The sequence below is a fragment of the Mesoplodon densirostris genome, chromosome 2, assembly GCF_025265405.1.
Source record: "Mesoplodon densirostris isolate mMesDen1 chromosome 2, mMesDen1 primary haplotype, whole genome shotgun sequence".
Lineage (NCBI taxonomy): Eukaryota > Metazoa > Chordata > Mammalia > Artiodactyla > Ziphiidae > Mesoplodon > Mesoplodon densirostris.
Genome location: NC_082662.1, coordinates 76,035,342 through 76,055,599, shown reverse-complemented (window position 1 = coordinate 76,055,599; position 20,258 = coordinate 76,035,342). Strand labels below are relative to the sequence as shown.

Here is a 20,258-nt window from a genome sequence, read left to right as displayed (position 1 = left end):
TACCCTTCTTGAAAGGCTTAAGGAAATGTTAAAACATCCTAGAAACCTCACCCCCAAATATATGTATTTTCGGGAAACAATTAAAACTATGAAGAACAGTCTGATAGAAAACAGTGGGCTACACAGTATCTACCAAGCACTGTATTTCTCTCCAGCCCACAGGTTCCATGCAAGTACAAACAGGAATGTTAGTTTGAATGCTGATCCCAATTTCAACTATTAACAATTACCTAAAAATAAGAGAATTAAGCTTTAGGAAACTTGAATTTATAAACTCTTACCAAAATGACCTTTTATTTGCTACATAAATAGTGAGTGGCAATTCATGGCACTTGGTACTTTATCCAGACATGACAGAAGGCTTATGAAATCAGTAAATGCCATTTTGAAAAGGGTCTTCTTTCATAAATTCAATCCTGTTCAGCACAATCCAATACTATCCCCTCAGTACTTTATAAATGGAATTTTCTTCTACTTGTATCCATTTCCCGGGGCTGAAAATTAGAAAAAACAACAACAACAAAAGTAAACAATCTGTAACAGTGCTATAAAAAAAGGACCTCTAGGTTTGTCTCTGAGACAATTTAAGTCTTTAGCTCTAATATAAAAAGTATTGGAAATTACTGCTCCAGTATGTGTGTGTATAATATATATAAAATTTTAGTCATACTTAAGTGAAATATTTCTTATTAGGTTGAAAAATTATGTGTTTTAAAGTATTAAAGTTTTCATTTATGATTTAAAATCATCTCCAAACTTCTATAAAACCCTCTATAAAATAATTTTAACTTTAATATAACTTCTACATAACTTTTATATAACTTCTATAAAATAATTTCCAAGCATGCTGCAGAATCATTATAACACAGGCTCATAAACAGACTGCTGGCCCACTCCCTAAGTTACTGATTCAGCAGGTCTGTAGCCCAACAGTCTGCCTTCGTAACAGGTTCTTAGGTGATGCTACTGGTCCCACTTTGAGAACCACTGATCTTTAGGGATATTTCAGATGAACCAGGGTTAATCTCTAGACCAGAACACTGTATCAGAGATTGGTTATTGCTAGCTCCTGGGAAGAAATTCAGAAGCCTAACTTAAGGTATAAACACCCAAAGCTTAAAGTACGTGGTTTTATTCTCATTCCATCCTTTTAAAATTATCTAAATGGCTTTTCATAGAGTAAGCACATACCTTATGGACCCATTCATATTCTCCATATTTAGAATCAAAGGTTCCTTTCTGAAGAGATCTTAATTTTAAGGTAAAACGTGGTCCAAGTTCCTGAATTCCCACTTTCTTTTCACTCTTGAATATGTATCTTCAAAGATAAAATAGAGTTAAGGAAATTAGTGTGAATGAACCCAAACTGTTATTTCTTTAATATGACAGTTTGAAAGATAATTTCTCATCTACAATACTTGTCACAATACATTAGAAAACAGGTTTGTGTGTAAAATGTATTTAATCATTGGAATTCCAAGGAGTTTCTCACCTGTGAAATCTGAAGAAGATATAATCCCGTTGATTGTGGAATGTGGCAACCTGCCTTCCAATGAATTGAGGATTATGGGGAAAGAGAGATGCAAACATACGTCCAACAGAATGACCCAGCCGTGTTGTAAAATTGTTTAAAATTATTTCAGGTATGTGTTCTGTGGGGTCCTTGCCTCTTCTCTAGAAAAATGAAAAGTCACAATAACGATCTCACTGCAATTTCAAGTTCTGGAATTTACATGACATTGAAACATTCTAGTTATCTTAATGGCTTAGTCAAACCCATGAAATAAGATTTATCTAAAATTATTTAATATGCAGTGAATGCACCAAAAAGAAAGTTCTACTAAAAAGTGACATGTTTCATAGTAACGAAGGCTATTGCTTGTCTGCCGTAACTCAGTTATAATCTCACAAGAAAACGGTCAGTACACAAAACTATCCCTTTAACCAGAAGAGCAAATACCATTATTAAAATCAATTATATCTATATAGGTTATAGCATTTACTGATCAAATACTGTGAGGAGACGAATGCCAATCAAGGAATGCATAAAACTTACCTTAATTTCTTTACGCAGACGAACACTGCTCATTTTAAAATGAGCAGTTGGGCCATTTGGCAAGTGACTCAGAATTAATCCATCTGTTCACAAAGCTAAGAACACATTTAGATTACATTCTGTAATCTAAGTCTTAAATTGTTTAAATAACTAGTCCTTTGTATGCCCAAAGCCTCCTAAAATCTGTAGCTAGGTAAACAGGTGGGTGCATGTATTCCTCTGGCTTAACATTTTCTTACCATACCCAAAACTCAAGACAGAAGTCAACCTAAATCTTTCAGAAAAATAGATTAACCTATAGCAGTCCTACTTTTTCTTTTCACAATATGGTAAATAGCTATAGGATATGTTCGGCATTCAACTGAAGTAGGTGAAAAGAGCTAAAATCCACTACTCTAATACTCTAAAAGGATGAGATTCTAGCATAACTGTAGCACTGCAAATGGAATATAAGTTTACCTCTATGTTCAGAGGCTTTATAACCCTTAAAAGGCACACTTTCATACATATATATATGTCTTACACATTTGTTAAGGTCAGGATATGCAGTTTTGAATATCATCCTACAAGACCAGAGACAAACTGTCTTCTGGAAATCAAAGTTATTAGTGTTCTCAAGAGACATGGTCTTAATTCTTGGGATTACTGTACCACAATTTAAAATCAACCAATTAATTAACCACTTACTGACCCTACCACAAACAGAATTAGGCTAGACACTCTAAACTACAAATGAAGTATAAGACAACTACCTACAATCAGCAGGATTAGCAGCCCAAAAGCTTTAAAAGTTTGGAATGTGGCTAAACTACACAACACACCTCAAGTCTTTGTAGCACAACTTGATTCTTTCAAATACTTAACCTTAAAAGGAGGTCAGAATTAAACTGTTTTAAGTCTATCTGCACACAATATGAGTTTTATAAAACATGTTGCCATATTTAAAAGCCATCAACATGATGAATTGGGAGATTGGGATTGACCTGTATACACTGATGTGTATAAAATGGATGACTAATAAGAACCTGCTGTATAAAAAAATAAAATTCAAGATTAAAAAAAAAAGCCATCGACATTATCCCATTCATCTACTGAAAAACTATGGTGGTTATCATCATCACCTTCCTCCTCCCATCAAATCCTATCTACTGCTTTTACCTTCCTAAATTCCTCACTTCTATAGCTTCCTCTTTACCCCAATTGTTACTGTCTTAATTGAGGTCCTTGAGATTTTCCACCCAGATTAGGAAAACAGTATTTTGCTTGGTTTGACCTCTCTCACCATTTCAAGTACATCTTCTAATATAGACTAAATCAAGATGGATTCAGGCCTTGGTTCTACAGTTACTAAGCTATGGGACTCGGCTGTGTCACTGTATCTGTACCATAGCTCCTCGTGTGCTATGTGAAAAACTGGATACTGTTGAGAGTTTGACAGCTGTAGCTAATTTCAAACTACTCTCACCCCAGACTCATCTATAGATTTAAGACAGCGTCATAGCAGTCATACTGTGGCTCCAAACTACCTTTCTAACCTGTTGTCTCCCCATATTGCTTCCCCGCTGGTAGACACTGACACAGTCTCTCACACACCATACACATTAATCCTATCATGGGATTTTTGCTCATGCTATTTCAAATAGCTACAATATTTTACTCATCCATTAAGATCCACTTCAAATGCCACCTCTTTACAGTCAAAATTAAGCTCTAAATAGTCTCGATCTCACTGTTACTTACTACAGCACTTGTCATTTGAGTTAACAGTCATGTAAAATGCCTTTCTTCCCAAAAATCTAATAACTAATTTCTGACAGATCCTAGTGCCTACTACATAGCAGATTATCAGTAAATGTTTGAATTCTTTCCTTCCCTTCAAGGACTCACCAAAAGTTCAACCTCACGAGGTACAGGCAAAAGTATTTCTGTATCATTTGCACATTGAAAAAAATCATAAAATCTTGAGGGGGTTAAGAGAGGTAGAAGTCATTTCTTTCAACCTAAATCAAGGCTTGAATCCTTTCCAGAACATTCCCACTAAATTGTGGTTTGTGTCAAAAGAAACTACAGAATCCAGACGTATCAATTCCTGAGTACCTGCATTGTACAAAAGGCTTTATTTATGTTATTGCTAATCTCCAACCCAAACCATGTAAAATAGGAGTCATACTGATTTTAGCAATGAGGAAGAGTTTGAGAAGGGTCAGGTAGATTCAACCCAAGTTTCAGTGCTACATGGCAGTAGATCTCAACTGGGGTGGTGTTACACCTGAGCCCAAACTCTTGACTGGTAATTTCCATTTAGAAATGTATAGAGGCATTTTGTTAAGATTGATACAAAGGCTAAGAATGTAAAACACCCTATAAGCTGCCAAAAGCACAAAGACTTATCCTACCTCAAATTTCCATTTAGAAATAATGAACAGAGGAAGTCTGTCTCTCTCCAGAAAAAGCCTTCATGCTTCCCACTTCACCACAATTAATAAAATGCCTAGTACAGGCCAGGCACTATGCCTCTGAAACATAATACATTTAATGTGATCCTTGTGGGAACCCCAAAGATAGGTATTATTTCCTACATTTAAAATATGAGGAAACTGACTAAGAAACTTGACTAAATTCACAAAAATAGCAAGTAATGAACTCTGAATTTGATATCACATCTGCCTGACCCAAAGCCACAAGGCTACTGGTAGGATAACAAAGTTCTTTTCTAGAATAAGTCAAAAATGTATACCCCTATAAATTTCCACCATATGGCACACAGTAGCCCTTCCTACTGTCAATATATTTTTAGACAGCTGTCATGTTCCCACTTTCTTATTTCCAGGCTGGATATCTTCAATTCTTTCAACTTTTCTCCAAGTGCCATCATTAGGAGTCATGATTTGTTATTTGTGAGCCCATGTTAAGTCTCCAGGAATCACTATTTCTATTAGGTGCTTACAAATTATTCTCCCTTTAATTCTACATTTTGGGGGGGGATCATGGCAAAGATTAGCCACTGTCCTTCCTCCATTTACCTGTCTCATATCTTCCTCAGAGCAAGTCTCATTTACAAGTTACTGCAGATATTCTTTGCCTTATCTTACAATCTCTTATCCAAGATAGACTTCCAGTCCGGCTTACCAATGTGCATTAGTCTGAAGATCATTCTATGTGATCAAGCAAATCAAGAGATTTGTTTTCCTAGTGTCTTTCACTGATACTCTGACATCAGCTGCATTACTAGATGTTAATCAGACAAGAAAATGAAACATCTTTGAAATTATAAAAATTAACATCCAGGCAGGATTATACTTATAAAACTTCCAATCATGAGGACTTTTAGAAACTGCTGCATGATTCTGTATCTAAAAATTAAAGTCTTGGGTAATTTTCCCTCAGTATCTGTGGGGAACTGGTTCTGGGACCCACCATGGAGGGCAGATCCAAAGATGCTCAAGTCCCTTATATAAATTGGCATAGTAGAGTAAGCCCTCCAACTTTCAATATGGTTGGTTGAATCCGCAGATGCAGAACCCGTGGACAGGGAGGGCAGACTGTATATATATGTTTATATGAATAGGAGTAAGCAGTTTCACATTTGGATTACTTAAGTAGCCTAATTATTTCCTTAAATCAGGTCTGTGTACTGATGGTACCTTAATTACCTGATGGTTAACTTACCCTCTAGGGTGTCCAATATGGTAAACAGAAAAATATTAATACATTTTGGGTAAAAAGACAACACAGTATTATAAAGTAAAGAGAATATAAGCTTTCTAAAGGCAAGAGATGGATAGAATGTTTATTGAATTGATAAATGCTTGCTTCTTAGCAAAGAGTTACTAGCAGGCTTGCTAGTAATGAAATGATTGATGATGGGTTTTTAACTGCCAAAAATATAGGAACGCAGACCTTGCCACCTTATGCTGGGAGGGTAGTTTTAAAAAGGCAACAACTAGCTTAAAACAGATCTCTTCTGGAATAGTTAAGTATTCAAGAGATTTTTGTTACTTTGTTACAGTAACTCACGATCCGGCCAAATTATAAAATGACCAACAATGTACCACAATACAAAGCTAGTTTTAGTCTTAAAAGTCTCTGAAAAGCAACCTGTACAAGTGGGTAAAGTCTTTAACTTATATTGAAAACAATAAAAGCCATAAAATTTAGATTAAAAAAAGCTTGTAAACCATTATTTTTTAAAAAGTGTTCATTGATTTAAGAAAAAAAAATGTTACCCTGGCAGCAGAGAAGTACTGTCCCCATTGTTTATAAGTCCTCAATAATCTTGTTTTAATAATTTTGACTCATTCAACTGGCCATCTTTAAAGTTACTGAGTTCACAGGCCACCATGAGGTGAGTAAGTAAAACAACAGCAATGACAAAAAATCTAGGCATCCTTTATATGATCTCTTACCTCACAACAGGAAGGAACACCTAGGGTTTAGGGAACACATTCACCTCAGATCTGTGATTCATGGTAAAAGGATAGATTATTCTTGGCATCTGATATACTAGTTAATACATAACATGGGCCCAAATACCTACTTCAAAAATGCAATCCTGTGATACCACCTCTGGCACCATAAAATCTAGTCATATCAAATGACAGTTGCAGATCCCCAACTGGGTCAGCACCTTCACGCCTCTATCTTTCCAAATGGTTATTTCTGCAGTGGGTACTCTTCCTCTTCCTTACCTCATTCACCCATATCCACCCTGATGGGGTTTAAGCATTTTTTTCTATCAAGTACTTCCTCCCTGATATCCCCAGGGCAGATTTTACCAGAGTTTGCACTGTCTCCTGTATTTCTCTTTTAATTGTACTATCCACACTATATTTTTGTTTGTTTACATGTTTCTTTTCTCCTACTAGATTATGAATTTCCTGAAGCTGTCTCTTGTTTAGACAGGAAAACTTCCATAAAAAACAAAGGATACTTGGCATTTTACGATCTTCATTAATAACAATCAGGTCTGTGAAATCTCTTGAGATGCACTGTGGAATAATTTTTTTCAGAGCCAGTCCTCTTCTGTAATAAACATGTGAGTTTGGTATAACTGTGGAGAGCTGTTCACAGAGTCGTACTGTTCTCTATAAAACAAAACAAAAATCCTCAAAAGTGAAAAAGAATACAAATCTGTGTAGCATATATTTATAAGCAAAGAAGTAATTATTATAAGATAATGTTATTAAAAGAGAGCAAGGCTAGGGAAAGAGTGAAACCTAAACAATGTTTCATCCATCAAAGGCTGATCAACCTAAAGCAGTGGTTCTCAACTAGGGACAATTTTGCCATCAAGGGATGTTTGGCAACATCTGGAAGCATTCTTGGTGGTTATGACTGGTGGTAGTGTGGGGTTTGGCTGCTACTGATACCTAGTGCATAGAGACCAGAGATGCTGCTGAACATCCTATAATGAACAGGACAATCTGCATAATAAAAAATTATCCAGCCTAAAATACTAACAGTGCTGAGGCTGAGAAAGCCTATCCTGAAGAATCATGCTTAGTGAACCTATATCACATCACCATTACATTTTATTTAGCTTATTTACAGGCATAATCTAAGGCAATTACTAATAATTTAACTCTTCTGAACACAGTTCTTTTAAATACTCTAAGTAATGTAAGAAAATTAAGAATCCAAGAGCTAAACTAATTGATATGTTTACCCCATGAGGTCTATCTGAGGTAGTGATGAGAATCTTGGGAGAAGTTTGTCTGTTGAAGTAAGAAGCAAATTCATCCGTAGCTTCATCATAAGCAACCTGAAAACAGAAAGAGAGAAAATTTTACATCAAACATTCTACTGGGCCAGCATTTTAAAAGTAGTTACAGTAGGGATTCTATAACACTGACTACCTAGCTGACTGGTGATTTTTAAAGAGGGCCCAGGAGGGACTTAGGTTAATTAATGGCAACATGAAGAGGTTGGGTAATTTCCTATCTGAAGAATACTAATATAAAGCTGGAAAAAAACTGTCAAAAACAATTTCAAGACACACACTGAGATGCGTTTATTCTTGAAAAATGGATACATCTGTGGGCAAGAACGTCAAGAATCTTGCCTAGAGCTATTCCATTTCCTCTATCAACCTGGTTGGTGAAAACAGTAACTTTGCCAACTTCAGGACTGATAGTAGGCGAGAACCAGCAATCCTGAATCCAGAGGTGGTGGACCAGATTCAAGGAGGGGCAGGTGTGAAGACCCTAGCTTTGCCAACCCAAGGTTACAGGCCCAGTTCAGGGTAGATGTGGACCAGCCAAAAATTTAATGAGAGCTCTGGAAGTAAAAATCATAGAGGGACTGACATAATCTCTCCCAAAATCTCTGACTGACAGCTAAACTACACGAGAGAGACCTGAGAATCCAGTGCACCTGAAAGGCAAGGGAGACTTGAGAAATGGCTGCAACTCTGAATGCATTCCTCAATCCACACACAGCTCAGCTGGCAGAGGGTATGTATGTCTTAGGGGTTCATGGTGTCACACCACAACCTCTACCCAAATCACTGGCTGACCATTAAGCCACACAAACACAGGGACAGTCCCTAGGGAGGCATGTTAAAAATAACAAACTGAGTAGTAACATAATGCTACTGTCAGACAGATTCCAGTTTAAGTCCAGACAAGTTACTAAAACAAAAAGAATCAATAACCCTTAAAAAAATAAAACAATCCAGAGTTATTGCAATGTTTTCTAAAATGTCCAATTTTCAACCAAAATATCAGATATACAAAGAAACAGAAAAGTATGACTTATAATCAGGAAAAGAGAAGTCAATAAAAACTGACTGAGTGGGCCCAGATGTTGCATTTAGTGAAAATTTCAAAGCAGCTATAACAGATATACTCAAGGAATTAAGGAAAAATACAGGCTTAACAGCAGATCTAAGATACAGAATAATCAATAAACTTGAAAATAGATTAATAAGTATCCAATCCGAAGAATGGAGAACACAATCATTGCAAAAGGAGCAAAGCTGCAGAACTTTTAGAACACTCTTAACCATTTCAACAGTGTGTGTGAAAAGGAAGTCCCTGAAGGAGAGAAGAGTGCAGAAAAAAAATATTCGAAGAAATAAAGGATGAAAAACTGTAACTTAAGGTCCAAACTCAGAAAACCTTAAGTAGAATAAAAAGAAAGAACACCTAAACACATCAGTGTCAAACTGGTAAGAGCCAAAAAACAGGAAATTTTGAAAGAAGAAAAAAATAAATCATGTACATGGGAACAATGATTATTAATGGCTGCTTTCTCAAGAGAAATAATGAAGGTCAAAATGCAATGGAACAAGTTCAAAGTACCAGAAGAAAGAAAAAGTCAACCAAGGATTCTATATCCCATAAAATTCTTTCAAAAATGAAGGCAAAATAAGCACACTTTCAGGTAAACAAAAACTGAGATAATTAGCCATCAGACCTGCTATAAAAACAAAGGCTTAAGAAAGTCCTAGAAGCTGAAAGAGAATGATACCAGATGGTAACTCTGATCCAGAGGCAGGAAAGAAGAGCACTGTAAATAGGTAACGATGAAGGTAAACATAAAAGACTTTGTGGGTGTGCTGTGTGTGTATGCTCTTAATTTCTTTAAAAAAACAGGATGTTTAAAGCAGTAATTACAACACTGGGTTTATAACATAGACAGATGTAATATATAACATGTGCTGACAATAATAGCATGAGTAAGAGTGGAGGGTCATGAAGCTATACTGGTGCAAACTTGCTGTATTTTACCAGAATCGTGTCAGTATATTTACTTGAAGTAGATTGTGATAAATCATTCTTCAGAATAGATCTTATTTATGCTAGGACATAAATGCTAGGACATTTCTTTAATTGAAGAGGACTGAAATCAAACAAAATATGTCCCAAACCACAATAAAATTGAATTAGAAATCAACAGCAGAAAGGAATCTGGGAAATCCTCAAATATTTGGAAATTAAACAGGACACTTCTTGAAAATCATAAGCCAAAGAAGAAATCACAAGAGAAGTTAGAAAATATCTTGAACAGAATGAAAATGAAAACACAACAAGCATACCAAAATGTATGGGATGTGGCTAAAGCAGTACTTAGGGGAAAACCAGAGCTTTATATGCTTATACTAGGAAAAAACTATAAAATCAATAATCTAAGCTTCCATCTTAGGAAGCTAGAAAAAGAACAAATGGAAGAGCTTTCATTTGCTCTTCCAGGTAAGCAGAAGGAAAGAAATAACAAGGATCAGGGGAAAACTAATGAAATTTAAAAATACAGCAAGCAAGAAGAAATCATCTTTCATTAAAAGAGGTACTCAGATTTAAACAATAATGAAAGAAATGCATCTTAAAACTTGGGGGCTATAGCAAAAGTGAATTTTATGACCTTAGTTGCTCATAATAAAAAAGATGAAAATAAGCTAATCAAAAAATAAAAACAATAAACTCAGAGTGTAAAAGAAATAAAGGTAAGAGTAGATATAAATGAATTAGAAAACAAAGATTCAATAGAGAAGATTAAAGAAAACAGTAGTTTGAAAAGAAAAACAAAACAGATACATCTCTGGTGAAAAGCCCAAATAAATAAAATTAGAAATGAAAATAGGACATTACTGTAGTCTCACTCATGAACACATATATACATGTTCTAAACAAAGTATTAACAAACCAAAACAATATGTTAAGAAGATAAAACATCTTTTTTTAAAAAACATCTTTATTGGAGTATAATTGCTTTACAATGGTGTGTTAGTTTCTGCTTTATAACAAAGTGAATCAGTTATACATATACATATGTCCCCATATCTCTTCCCTCTTGCGTCTCCCTCCCTCCCACCCTCCCGATCCGACCCCTCGAGGTGGTCACAAAGCACCGAGCTGATCTCCCTGTGCTATGTGGCTGCTTCCCACTAGCTATCTATTTTATGTTTGGTTGTGTAAACATGTCCATGCCACTCTCTCACTTTGTCCCAGCTTCCCCTTCCCCCTCCCCATATCCTCAAGTCCATTCTCTAGTAGGTCTGTGTCATCCTAACTAAATTGGATTTATCCCATGAATACAAGAGGTTTAAGATTAGAAAATCTATTTCATTTACTACATTAGTGCGATAAAGGAGAAAACTGCACATTCATCTCAATATCTGCAGAAAAAGTGCATAAATTATCTTAATATTTGCAGGAAAAGCATCTAACTTTCTACATTCATTCATTAAACAAAAAATCCAGCAAAAAAAGAATAAATGGAATTTCCATAACTCATAAGGAGAATCTACCATTAATGACACAAACATTAATAACGACACACGAAGTATTCTCTTTAAAATCAGTAACATGGCACAGATGCTAATATTGCTTTTTCAATTTATTTGACATGCTGGAGGTTCTAAGTAAGAACGAAAGAAACTGTTAATGGATTGAAAGCAAGAAACAAAAACTTATTTGCAGAAATGATTAAACATGAAATGAAAACAACATTCAGACAAATTATTAGAAATGAATTTAGGTAAACTACTTGTTAGAAGATCACGATCCAAAAATCAATTGCAGGGACTTCCCTGGTGGTGCAGTGGTTAAGAATCCGCCTGCCAATGCAGGGGACATAGGTTCGATCCCTGGTCCAGGAAGATCCCGCATGCCGTGGAGCAACTAAGTTCGTGCGCCACAACTACTGAGCCTGCACTCTGGAGCCCACAAGCCACAACTACTGAGCCTGCGTGCCACAACTACTAAAGCCTGCAGGCCTAGAACCTGTGCTCCACAGCAAGAGAAGCCACCGTGATGAGAAGCCTGTGCACTACAACGAAGAGTAGCCTCCGCTTGCAGCAACTAGAGAAAGCCCATGCACAGCAACTAGAGAAAGCCCACACGCAGCAACAAAGACCCAACGGAGCCAAAGATAGATAGGTATTTTTTTTAATGTATTAAAAAAATCAACTGCATTTTTGTAAATCAGCAATTTAAACAGTTTTCAAAGAGATGTGCTTTACACTAATAAGAAAAAATGTAAGATACCCAGGAATAGCTCTAACAAGATTCATGTGTACAACTTGTATTAAGAAAACAATGAAATTCACTGAAATACATTTTCAGTATTTAAACAAGACCTAATTAAGCAATATATATATATATATCCTCAAACTGATCTGATTTAATACAATTTATAATTTTATATGGAAGACCAAAGGTCCAGGAAGAGAACACTCCTGAACAGAGGGATTTGAGGATGGTAATGGGGAGGGGCATCTTGCTCTAACAGGTATCAAAACTTATCACGAAGCTAAATAATTAGGAAAGTAAAGAACTGATCCAGCAACAAACTATCAAAAAAATAGCCCAGAAAAAGACTAAGCATATATGGATACCTAATATATGACACAGCACTACAATTTACTAAGGGAAAAGGTTGTACTGCTCCAAAAATGGTGCTGGGGAAACTGGTTACGTATGAGGGGGAAGGAGGGAGCAGTGGAAGAAAGAAATTGGTTTCCTTTCTCACACCAAACAGAGAAATCCATTCCTGATAATTAAGTACATAAATGTGAAAAGTAGCTCTCCAGTTCTTTTAGGAAAAAAAATGATATCATATGATTACAGGATAGAGACAGATTTCTTAAAAATGACAAAAAAGCATTCACTACAAAAAAAAAATTAAACCCAACTATATTAAGGACTTTTGTTCATCAAAAGACACCAAAGAAGAAAGTAAAAAGAGAATCCATAAATTGGAAGATACTTATAATACATGTAAAGGATTAGTAGAAATTAGAGAAATTCTACAAATCAGTAAAATACACTACAGGTAAGAAAATAGGGCAAAAGACATGAGCTGGCTTATCTCTACCAAAACCACAGTACATGCACAAAAAGATGCTCAACCACTTTAGGAATCAGGGAAGTGCAAACTCAAGCCACAATGAGATAGCCCTTTATCACTAACCTGAATATACCAAGCAATAGTCAGAACGTGGATGACCAGGAATATTGCTCTTACACCATGGGAGTGCAAAATGATACAACCATTACTTTGGAAAACATTTTGGCACTTTCATGTGAAGTTGAACATTTATACACCCCATGACCTAACAAATTTTCCCCTATGTAAATATTTAGGGAAACTTTTACATTACATGTCTTTAATCCCCAATTTATCTCCAGCCAAGGCCTGTTCCATACCTTGTCAATGATAATTCCATCATTCTATCCTTCTAATTGCTCAGGCTAAAAACCTCAATGCCATCTTTGAATACTCTTTCTCTTACATCTCATATCAAGAAATTCTTAGTGGCTCTAATTTCAAAATACACCAAAGCCAAAAACTCAAACCTCAGAATCAGACTGATTCTCAACATTCACTGTAACCACTGTGGTCTCAATCATCATCATCATCATCACCACCAACACCATCATTATCATCATCTCTTTCCTAGATTAGCTTCCTAACTAGTCTGTTTACCTCTCTGACTGCTATCTCAGTAAAGCAACCAATTACTTAAAAAAAATCACATCATTCCCCTGTTCAAAACCATCCAATGGCTCTTCATTTCACTAAGTATAAAAGCCAAAGTCCTCACAATGGCCAGCAAAGTCACTGATCTGGCCTCTTCCCTTCCCTGTATTTTCCTGGCACCTCTTCTACAACCCTCCCTCTTGCTCACTTAATTTCAGCATACTGGCTTCCTTATTGATTCTCAAAAATAAACTAAGCATGTTCCTGCCTTAGAGCTTTTGCACTGGCCGTGTCCCCTTATCCTGGATTACTTTCTGCCCAAAGATGGCTAATTTCTTCACATCCTTCAAGTCTTTGCTAAAAGGTCATCTCCTCAATGAAGCCTACCCTAACCATTGTATAAAAATTGCAACCCTAACCAACAGAAAACTGGGCAAGAGACATGAACAAACAATTGATTAGGAAGAAAACATGAAAAGATGTCCAACCTCATTCATAACGAAAGAACAGCAAATTAAAACTACATGGAAATACAATTTCTCACCTATCAGACTGGAAAAAATTATTTATAATTGCAAAACCTTGAGTGAGAGTTTAAAGAGTAACATATATTTATTTATATAATCTCAAAGTATCTCCCTCCCAAAATATTTATTAAATTCAAAGGGGAAAATAGTAGTTATAGTAGAGAAACCTGACAGACAGCATTTTAATCATGTGATGAAAGTTAATATAACCAGTAATGGGAAAATCAACAATATGTGACTCCTGCTAAGAGCACTGAAAAGAACATAACGTCACAACTGTGGTACTCCTGTCAAAAGTACATAAGCTGAATATAATCATGAGCAAACATCAAACTCATATTAAGTGACATTCTACAAGTATACCTGGTCTGTACTCTTCAAAAATGTCAATGTCATTAAAAGCAAATTCTGAGGAACTGTTCTAAACTAAAGAAGGTTAGAGTCATTGTAATGGGATGAAATGCAAGAACTGGGATTTTTCTTTTATGAAAAATGACATCATTGTGACATCTGAGTAAGCTGTACAGATCAGATAATAATGTATATCAATGTTAATTGTCTAATTTTGGAAACTACACTGTGCTTATTAAAAAAACAGTTTATAGGTAAAACACAATAAGCATGTATGAGTAAAGGGGCTTATGTCTGCCACTTACTCTCAAGCATTTCAGAGAGAACATAAATGAAAATGAAGTGTGATACAATATAACATTTAGGAAATCCAGGTGAAGTGTATACATGAATTCTTACTTTTCTATTAAGTCTGAAATTATGTCACAATAAATAAAATGCAGGCACACACACACACAGAGATACTCTCTCTCATGTACACCCCCTATATGTAAAATTGCAAACTTGCTCTACACCAAGTTGTCCTGAATCTCCTTTACCCTATTTAACTTTAGTAATCTACCATCTGCTAACCTATGATAATTTATTTTATTATGTTCATTGTTTGTCTCTCTTCCTAGAAAGTAAGCTCTGGGTGGGCAGAAATTTTGTGTGTATATGTGTATTTTGTGCACTGATAAATCCCATGTCCCTAAAACAGATCTCCATACATAGCAGGCAATCACGAAGCATTTGCTGGAAAACTGACAGACAAACTGAATGAATGAATAGCTATACCAGGAAATATGTGAAAGAATGTTGGTAACAGCATTGTTTGAAAGCAAATAAATATAACAAAAACAAGTTTCCCATACACAAATCAAAGAATACATATATATACAAAGTTTTAAAACCTTGATTCTCTCACTGTACTGTTGCAAACTATTTAAAGGGAAAATGTGAAAAGTGGAAGATTATCTTGAAACCAAGAGTTATATGAGGAACCAAAAATACCATCAAATGTTATCCTTAGGTGTCAAAATGTATAACAAATACTACAAAAATCTATAGTATGAGGAATGCTTTTCAAATGACATTAAAAAACACTGGAACTATTATAGAGATTAAATGACAAATAAGTTTACCTAGGCATAAAATACAATATCTTTCTAGAAAATAAATAATTACTCCCTTTTTCTACAGCATTGTTGGGAAACTCAATTATGAAATAATCTACAATAAATAATGATAATATGCCAACATTACAGTTGAATCAGTCCATTATACATCTTCACCAGCTAGTACTTTAATTTAAACACTGACATACGAATAGACAATTTATCAAGTGTGGTCATCCAAATTCATTTAAGACTTCTAACATTACCTCTTCATCATTAGGGTCTACTGTGGTTTCATCATACACTCGCTGGTTGTCAATGGTCTTCGGTATAGGCTTTGGTGGAGCCTAAATAAAAGAAAAAGGGTTAAGTCTTAGGAGCATTTTACATTAATAATTTTGAACTGTGATTGGGGAAGAATAACAGAAATCTGCAAATAATCCAAAAACTCAATCTGTTCCTCATTTCAACCCACTGCTACATCAATCCTAATAACAATATTGAGTAAGAGGCTTTTTAATTCTCTGAGCAGACACACGCACATACTGGAAGAATTGCTGACACTAAATAAAATGGCTTAAAACCAGGCAGAAGTAGCAGAGAGAAGAAACTGGAATCAAAATAATTATTCATGAAGAAGAAAAATATCAAATGGGAAAAAATTACAAAGGTACCTATATATGTAGCTTTGTTTCAATACTTTCAGAAAGCTATTCAGAAATATATAAGAAAAGCTATAAATCTGTTTCCATCTGCTGAACTAGTAATTCCAGTTTGGGGGATTTATGGTAAGGAATGAAAAGGGGGAGCAATTTATACAAAGAAATATGTATTATCACTATGGTTAGTGGAAATGAACGATAAATAGGGCAGATGTCCAACAACAGGATAATGACTACAGCATTTCCAGCATAATGGAATACCATGAGAATCAGCAATCATGCACAGTATTGTTTGCTTAGACCAAAATATTGTGTAAATGGAATTTTAAGGAGCAGGAACACAGAACTGTAACCATATACTGACTAAAACTAATCCAAAATATATGTACACTAACAGAGATGAATATGAACTGACAAACTAGGATTTTTTTTATTATTCTATGAAATGAATATTAAATTTTAAGTAATTTTTTTAAAAGAGGCAGTTCTAGGAAGTCATCTTTCAATCCAAAAAACAAGAAAGGTGATATTTTCAAATGGTGATCAGCATATTAATTTGCTATACCTGACTGATTATTGAGAGTTTAAAAAAGACTAACATTGCTTGATAGGATTTCGCAGGTCAAAACAGTCTAATATTGGCAACTTCCTGTGATTTAACCTAATACTATAAAGAGAATTCATGAAAAAGAAGTATTTAGTTTGTATATATATATATATAGTCTATTATTTTTCCCTTTCTAAAAAATGCTTATCATTTCTTGGTCCCTCATCTTAAGAGATGGGAGGGGGGAAAAGCTGAACATTTTTAAAATTTTGCAAGTATAAATTGTAACCTAGAACTAACTACAAATAAAATGAAACTAAAATGAAAATAACTTAGCTGTGCAATAATGCAGAAGTATTTAGTAGTTCTTTTAAAAGTTTTCAATAGAAAGATTTCACTTTTTGTTAATATCACAAAAATAGCCAAATCCTTTCTTGATGCATATCTCTGCTCTCTTCTTTGCCATAATCCACTCAGGTATCTCACCTTCCTCCCACTCCCCATTCTCACTCTTCGCAGGTTCCTAACCTCAGAGTCAGCTCTCATTCTTACAGGCCCCAACCCTACAACAGAAGAGGCTGTGCCCAGCCATTCCCCAGCCTTGTATAACAAAGTGCATCAAGTCAGAAGAGCTCCCCATTCCCAGTCAGGGAGATGTGTCTCTGCCTCTCAAACACATAAAGTTTAGTAAAATAAGCAAGTTGAAGTAGACACACCATTTTGAAATTTTGAAAACATGCAAAACACCACTACTCGGTTTACTGTTTAGGGACACAAACATAGTAAAGGTAATAAAGGAAGTGCATGGGAACAATAAAGAGAAATTTCATGAGTGCTTATCTTTTTTTTTGGCCATACTACATGTCAAGAGGGATCTAAGTTCGAAACCGGTGCCCCCTGCAGTGGAAGCACGGTGTCTTAACCCTCTTAACCACGGGACCACCAGGGAAGTCCAAATGAGTGTTTCTTTGGAGGGGAAAGCAATCAGAAAAAAGTACACAAGAACTTGAACACTATCTACTAATGCATAATTTCTTAAGCTGAGTAAAAGAAAGGGGTATGCTGCATTATTTTTATAGCATTTTATATATTCAAAATATTTCATAATAAATTTTAAAAGAAAGTGATTCAATGTAAGTATCCGGGAGCACTCCTTAATACCAGACAGAAAGCAGAGGACTAAAAGTCTCATTTACCTTATCACCAAGAGCCTCTCTCTCTTTTTTAAGTTTTTTCTTAGCTGCCAACTTTTCCTAAAGGATTTGAAAAAGAGAAGAACAATATTGAGAAACCACCAGTTATATCACAAACACATACTGAAGCTACAAATTACTAATGCTATGAATATTTAAACTGAGCAATCTTAGAAATATATAAAATAAACATCCTGACTTAGATGTTCATAGCTGTTATTGTAAACCAAATGAGCTAGCCAATCAATAAGATTTCTCTAACAAAGATTCTGCTCCTTCGAAACACTAATCTAAATTGACAAGTTTAAATGTTTCAAATTTCACTAGCTTTATCTTTTACTATAAAGCCTCAAATTAAGTGAAAGTGCAAAATGTACATCTAAACAAGTTAAATAGTTTTTGTTGTTTTGTTTTGCATTCCTAGCAAGTTGCATCCTAAAGAAAACCGTGGCCATGCTGGTTGCTAGTTTTGAAAAGTACTAAAAATAAATGGTAATGAGAGAGGAGTTTTCAGGTTGTTTCCAATAAAACCATCACTAGTTACTCAAATATTTTATAAACAAAGTATGCTTTTAAAATGATCAAGAACCGGCAAGATGTACCGCAAATCTGTAACTTCAGGCGACTTCTGAACAGAATGCTTAACACACAATATAAAATAGCTTTTTTTCCCCTCAGCGCCTGTTGACCCTCAATCCATCAGATCTCGGATTAGAAATTATAGTCCCAAGAAGTCTTCTAGGACACCCTTCCCCCATACTTGCACACCAGAATGGGTTGGATGCTCCTTCTACATCCCCTCCACCCCCCAACTTCCACCCCAGGGGAGCTAAAGGGACATCGCTCATGCGCTCTGGCGCCTCCGCGCCTCATACCTTCCGCTGCTGCTGTTTCCACCGCGTGAACATTAAGTGTCGCCGCTGTTTGTTCTTAATCTCCGAAACGCTGAAGCCTGGAGGAAAGGCAGCCGCCTTCGAGGGTTGGACCCCACTTTCCGTCGTCCCATCCTCAGCGACTGCAGCCTCCTGAGGTTCTTCAGTGGCGGCTTTGCGTTTCAAGCCTTTGTTTCCGCTGCCGCCGCTCTTATGCCCGGCCTTCGCCATGGTATTTCTGCTCCTTGTGGTCTGTACGGAAACGGAAGTAGCTTTCTCCTCCGACCCCCGTCCTTAAGGTATTACTTCCGGGGTCGGAAAGTTCTTAAAGGAAAATGTATAGTTTCGTGAGTTTAGCGGCTTAAGAAGATGCTGACATTTAGGGTTAAGGAGAGTTTAGGGAGCTTGCCCAGCCGTGTGAACAATGAAATTATGAGTTGGTGGAATCCGTTATTGAGCGTTTTCCATGTGCTGAGCCCCTAAAACCTAAGAACAAAACAATATTTGAAGTATATAGAGTTTACATTCTACTAGAGACTAAAATGAGCTCCCAAATAATTAGTGTGGTAAGCTATTAATATTAAGTAGTGCACGGTGTGGAAAGAATAGAACAGGATAAAAGAAGATGAGGGGATAGAGGGGCAGATTACAACTCTTAAATAGGATTCTCAGAGTGGGCTTCATTATTGAGCAGAGATTTGAAGGAAGTAAGGGGGCATACTATGCAGTTAACTGGGAGAAGATCTGTTAATCTGAGAAAAGCTGTCCAGGCAAAAGAAACTTACAGCTCCAAGGCTCCTAGTCAGTAGCAAGCCTAGCTTGTTCAGGAAACACCGCGGAAGGCAGGAGTCAAAAGAGAAAGGAGGAGAGTAAGTGCTGGCGGGGGTGGGGTGGGGGTTAGGGTGCCAGATTGTGTAGGGTTTTGTAAGGACTTTGGCTTTTATGTGACGTGAAGATTTCTTGGAGGATTTTGAGAAAAGGAATGGCGTGACCTGACGCATTTTAAAAGCATCACTCAGACTCTTCTCTTGAGAAAGGACTGTAGGGGAGGGAAAGTGACAGGAGGGGCGAAATGAATGTCATGAACCAGGGTGGTTCTAGTGGAGGTGGTAAGAAGTGATCAGATTCTTCCTACGATTGAATAAAAGGCATGAGAGAAAGAGAAGAATCTTGGATGATTCCAAGATTTTTTTTTTTTTTTTTTTTTTTTTTTGCTGTACGCGGGCCTCTCACTGCTGTGGCCTCTCCCGTTGCGGAGCACAGGCTCCGGACACACAGGCTCCGCGGCCATGGCTCGCGGGCCCAGCCGCTCCGCGGCATGTGGGATCCTCCGGGATCGGGGCACGAACCCGTGTCCCCTGCATCGGCAGGCGGACTCTCAACCACTGCGCCACCAGGGAGGCCCGATTCCAAGATTTTTTAACTGAGTGACTGGAAGGATGGAGTTACCATTGGTTGAGATGGGAGAGACATCAGGTGGAGCAAGTTTGAAGGGTAAGATCAAGACTTCAGTAACGGAATGTTAAGTTTGA

The 20,258-nt window shown here is 36.4% G+C and overlaps 2 protein-coding genes across 2 annotated transcripts in view; one reads left to right on the top strand and one right to left on the bottom strand.

Annotated features, from left to right (window-relative positions):
• Window positions 1-266: 266 nt before the first annotated feature.
• Window positions 267-18,978, bottom strand: RPF1 (ribosome production factor 1 homolog). Its single transcript, XM_060090024.1, has 9 exons — window positions 18,730-18,978; window positions 17,858-17,914; window positions 15,719-15,799; window positions 7,722-7,817; window positions 6,987-7,140; window positions 2,057-2,139; window positions 1,493-1,674; window positions 1,192-1,318; window positions 267-494 (listed from the first exon to the last, which is right to left on the bottom strand). The coding sequence occupies exons 1-9, from the start codon at window positions 18,955-18,957 to the stop codon at window positions 453-455; spliced, it is 1,050 nt and encodes a 349-aa protein (XP_059946007.1). The 5' UTR covers window positions 18,958-18,978; the 3' UTR covers window positions 267-452.
• The window catches only part of LOC132484008 (uricase), a 134,461-nt gene continuing 132,946 nt past the window's right edge, over window positions 18,744-20,258 (top strand). Inside the window, exon 1 of the mRNA XM_060090026.1 lies at window positions 18,744-19,025. The gene's annotated coding sequence lies outside the window, so the exon portion shown is untranslated. The remainder of the gene's footprint in view (window positions 19,026-20,258) is intronic.

Excerpts from the sequence above, each read along its gene's own strand:
- RPF1 (XM_060090024.1), bottom strand. The coding sequence starts at position 18,957 with ATGGCGAAGGCCGGGCATAAGAGCGGCGGCAGCGGAAACAAAGGCTTG. Across the intron at positions 15,800-17,857 it reads GAGAGGCTCTTGGTGATAAG|GCTCCACCAAAGCCTATACC; the intron begins GTAAATGAGACT and ends TCTTTTATTTAG. Across the intron at positions 2,140-6,986 it reads TGAAGATCGTAAAATGCCAA|ATGGATTAATTCTGAGTCAC; the intron begins GTATCCTTTGTT and ends CTTTGTGAACAG.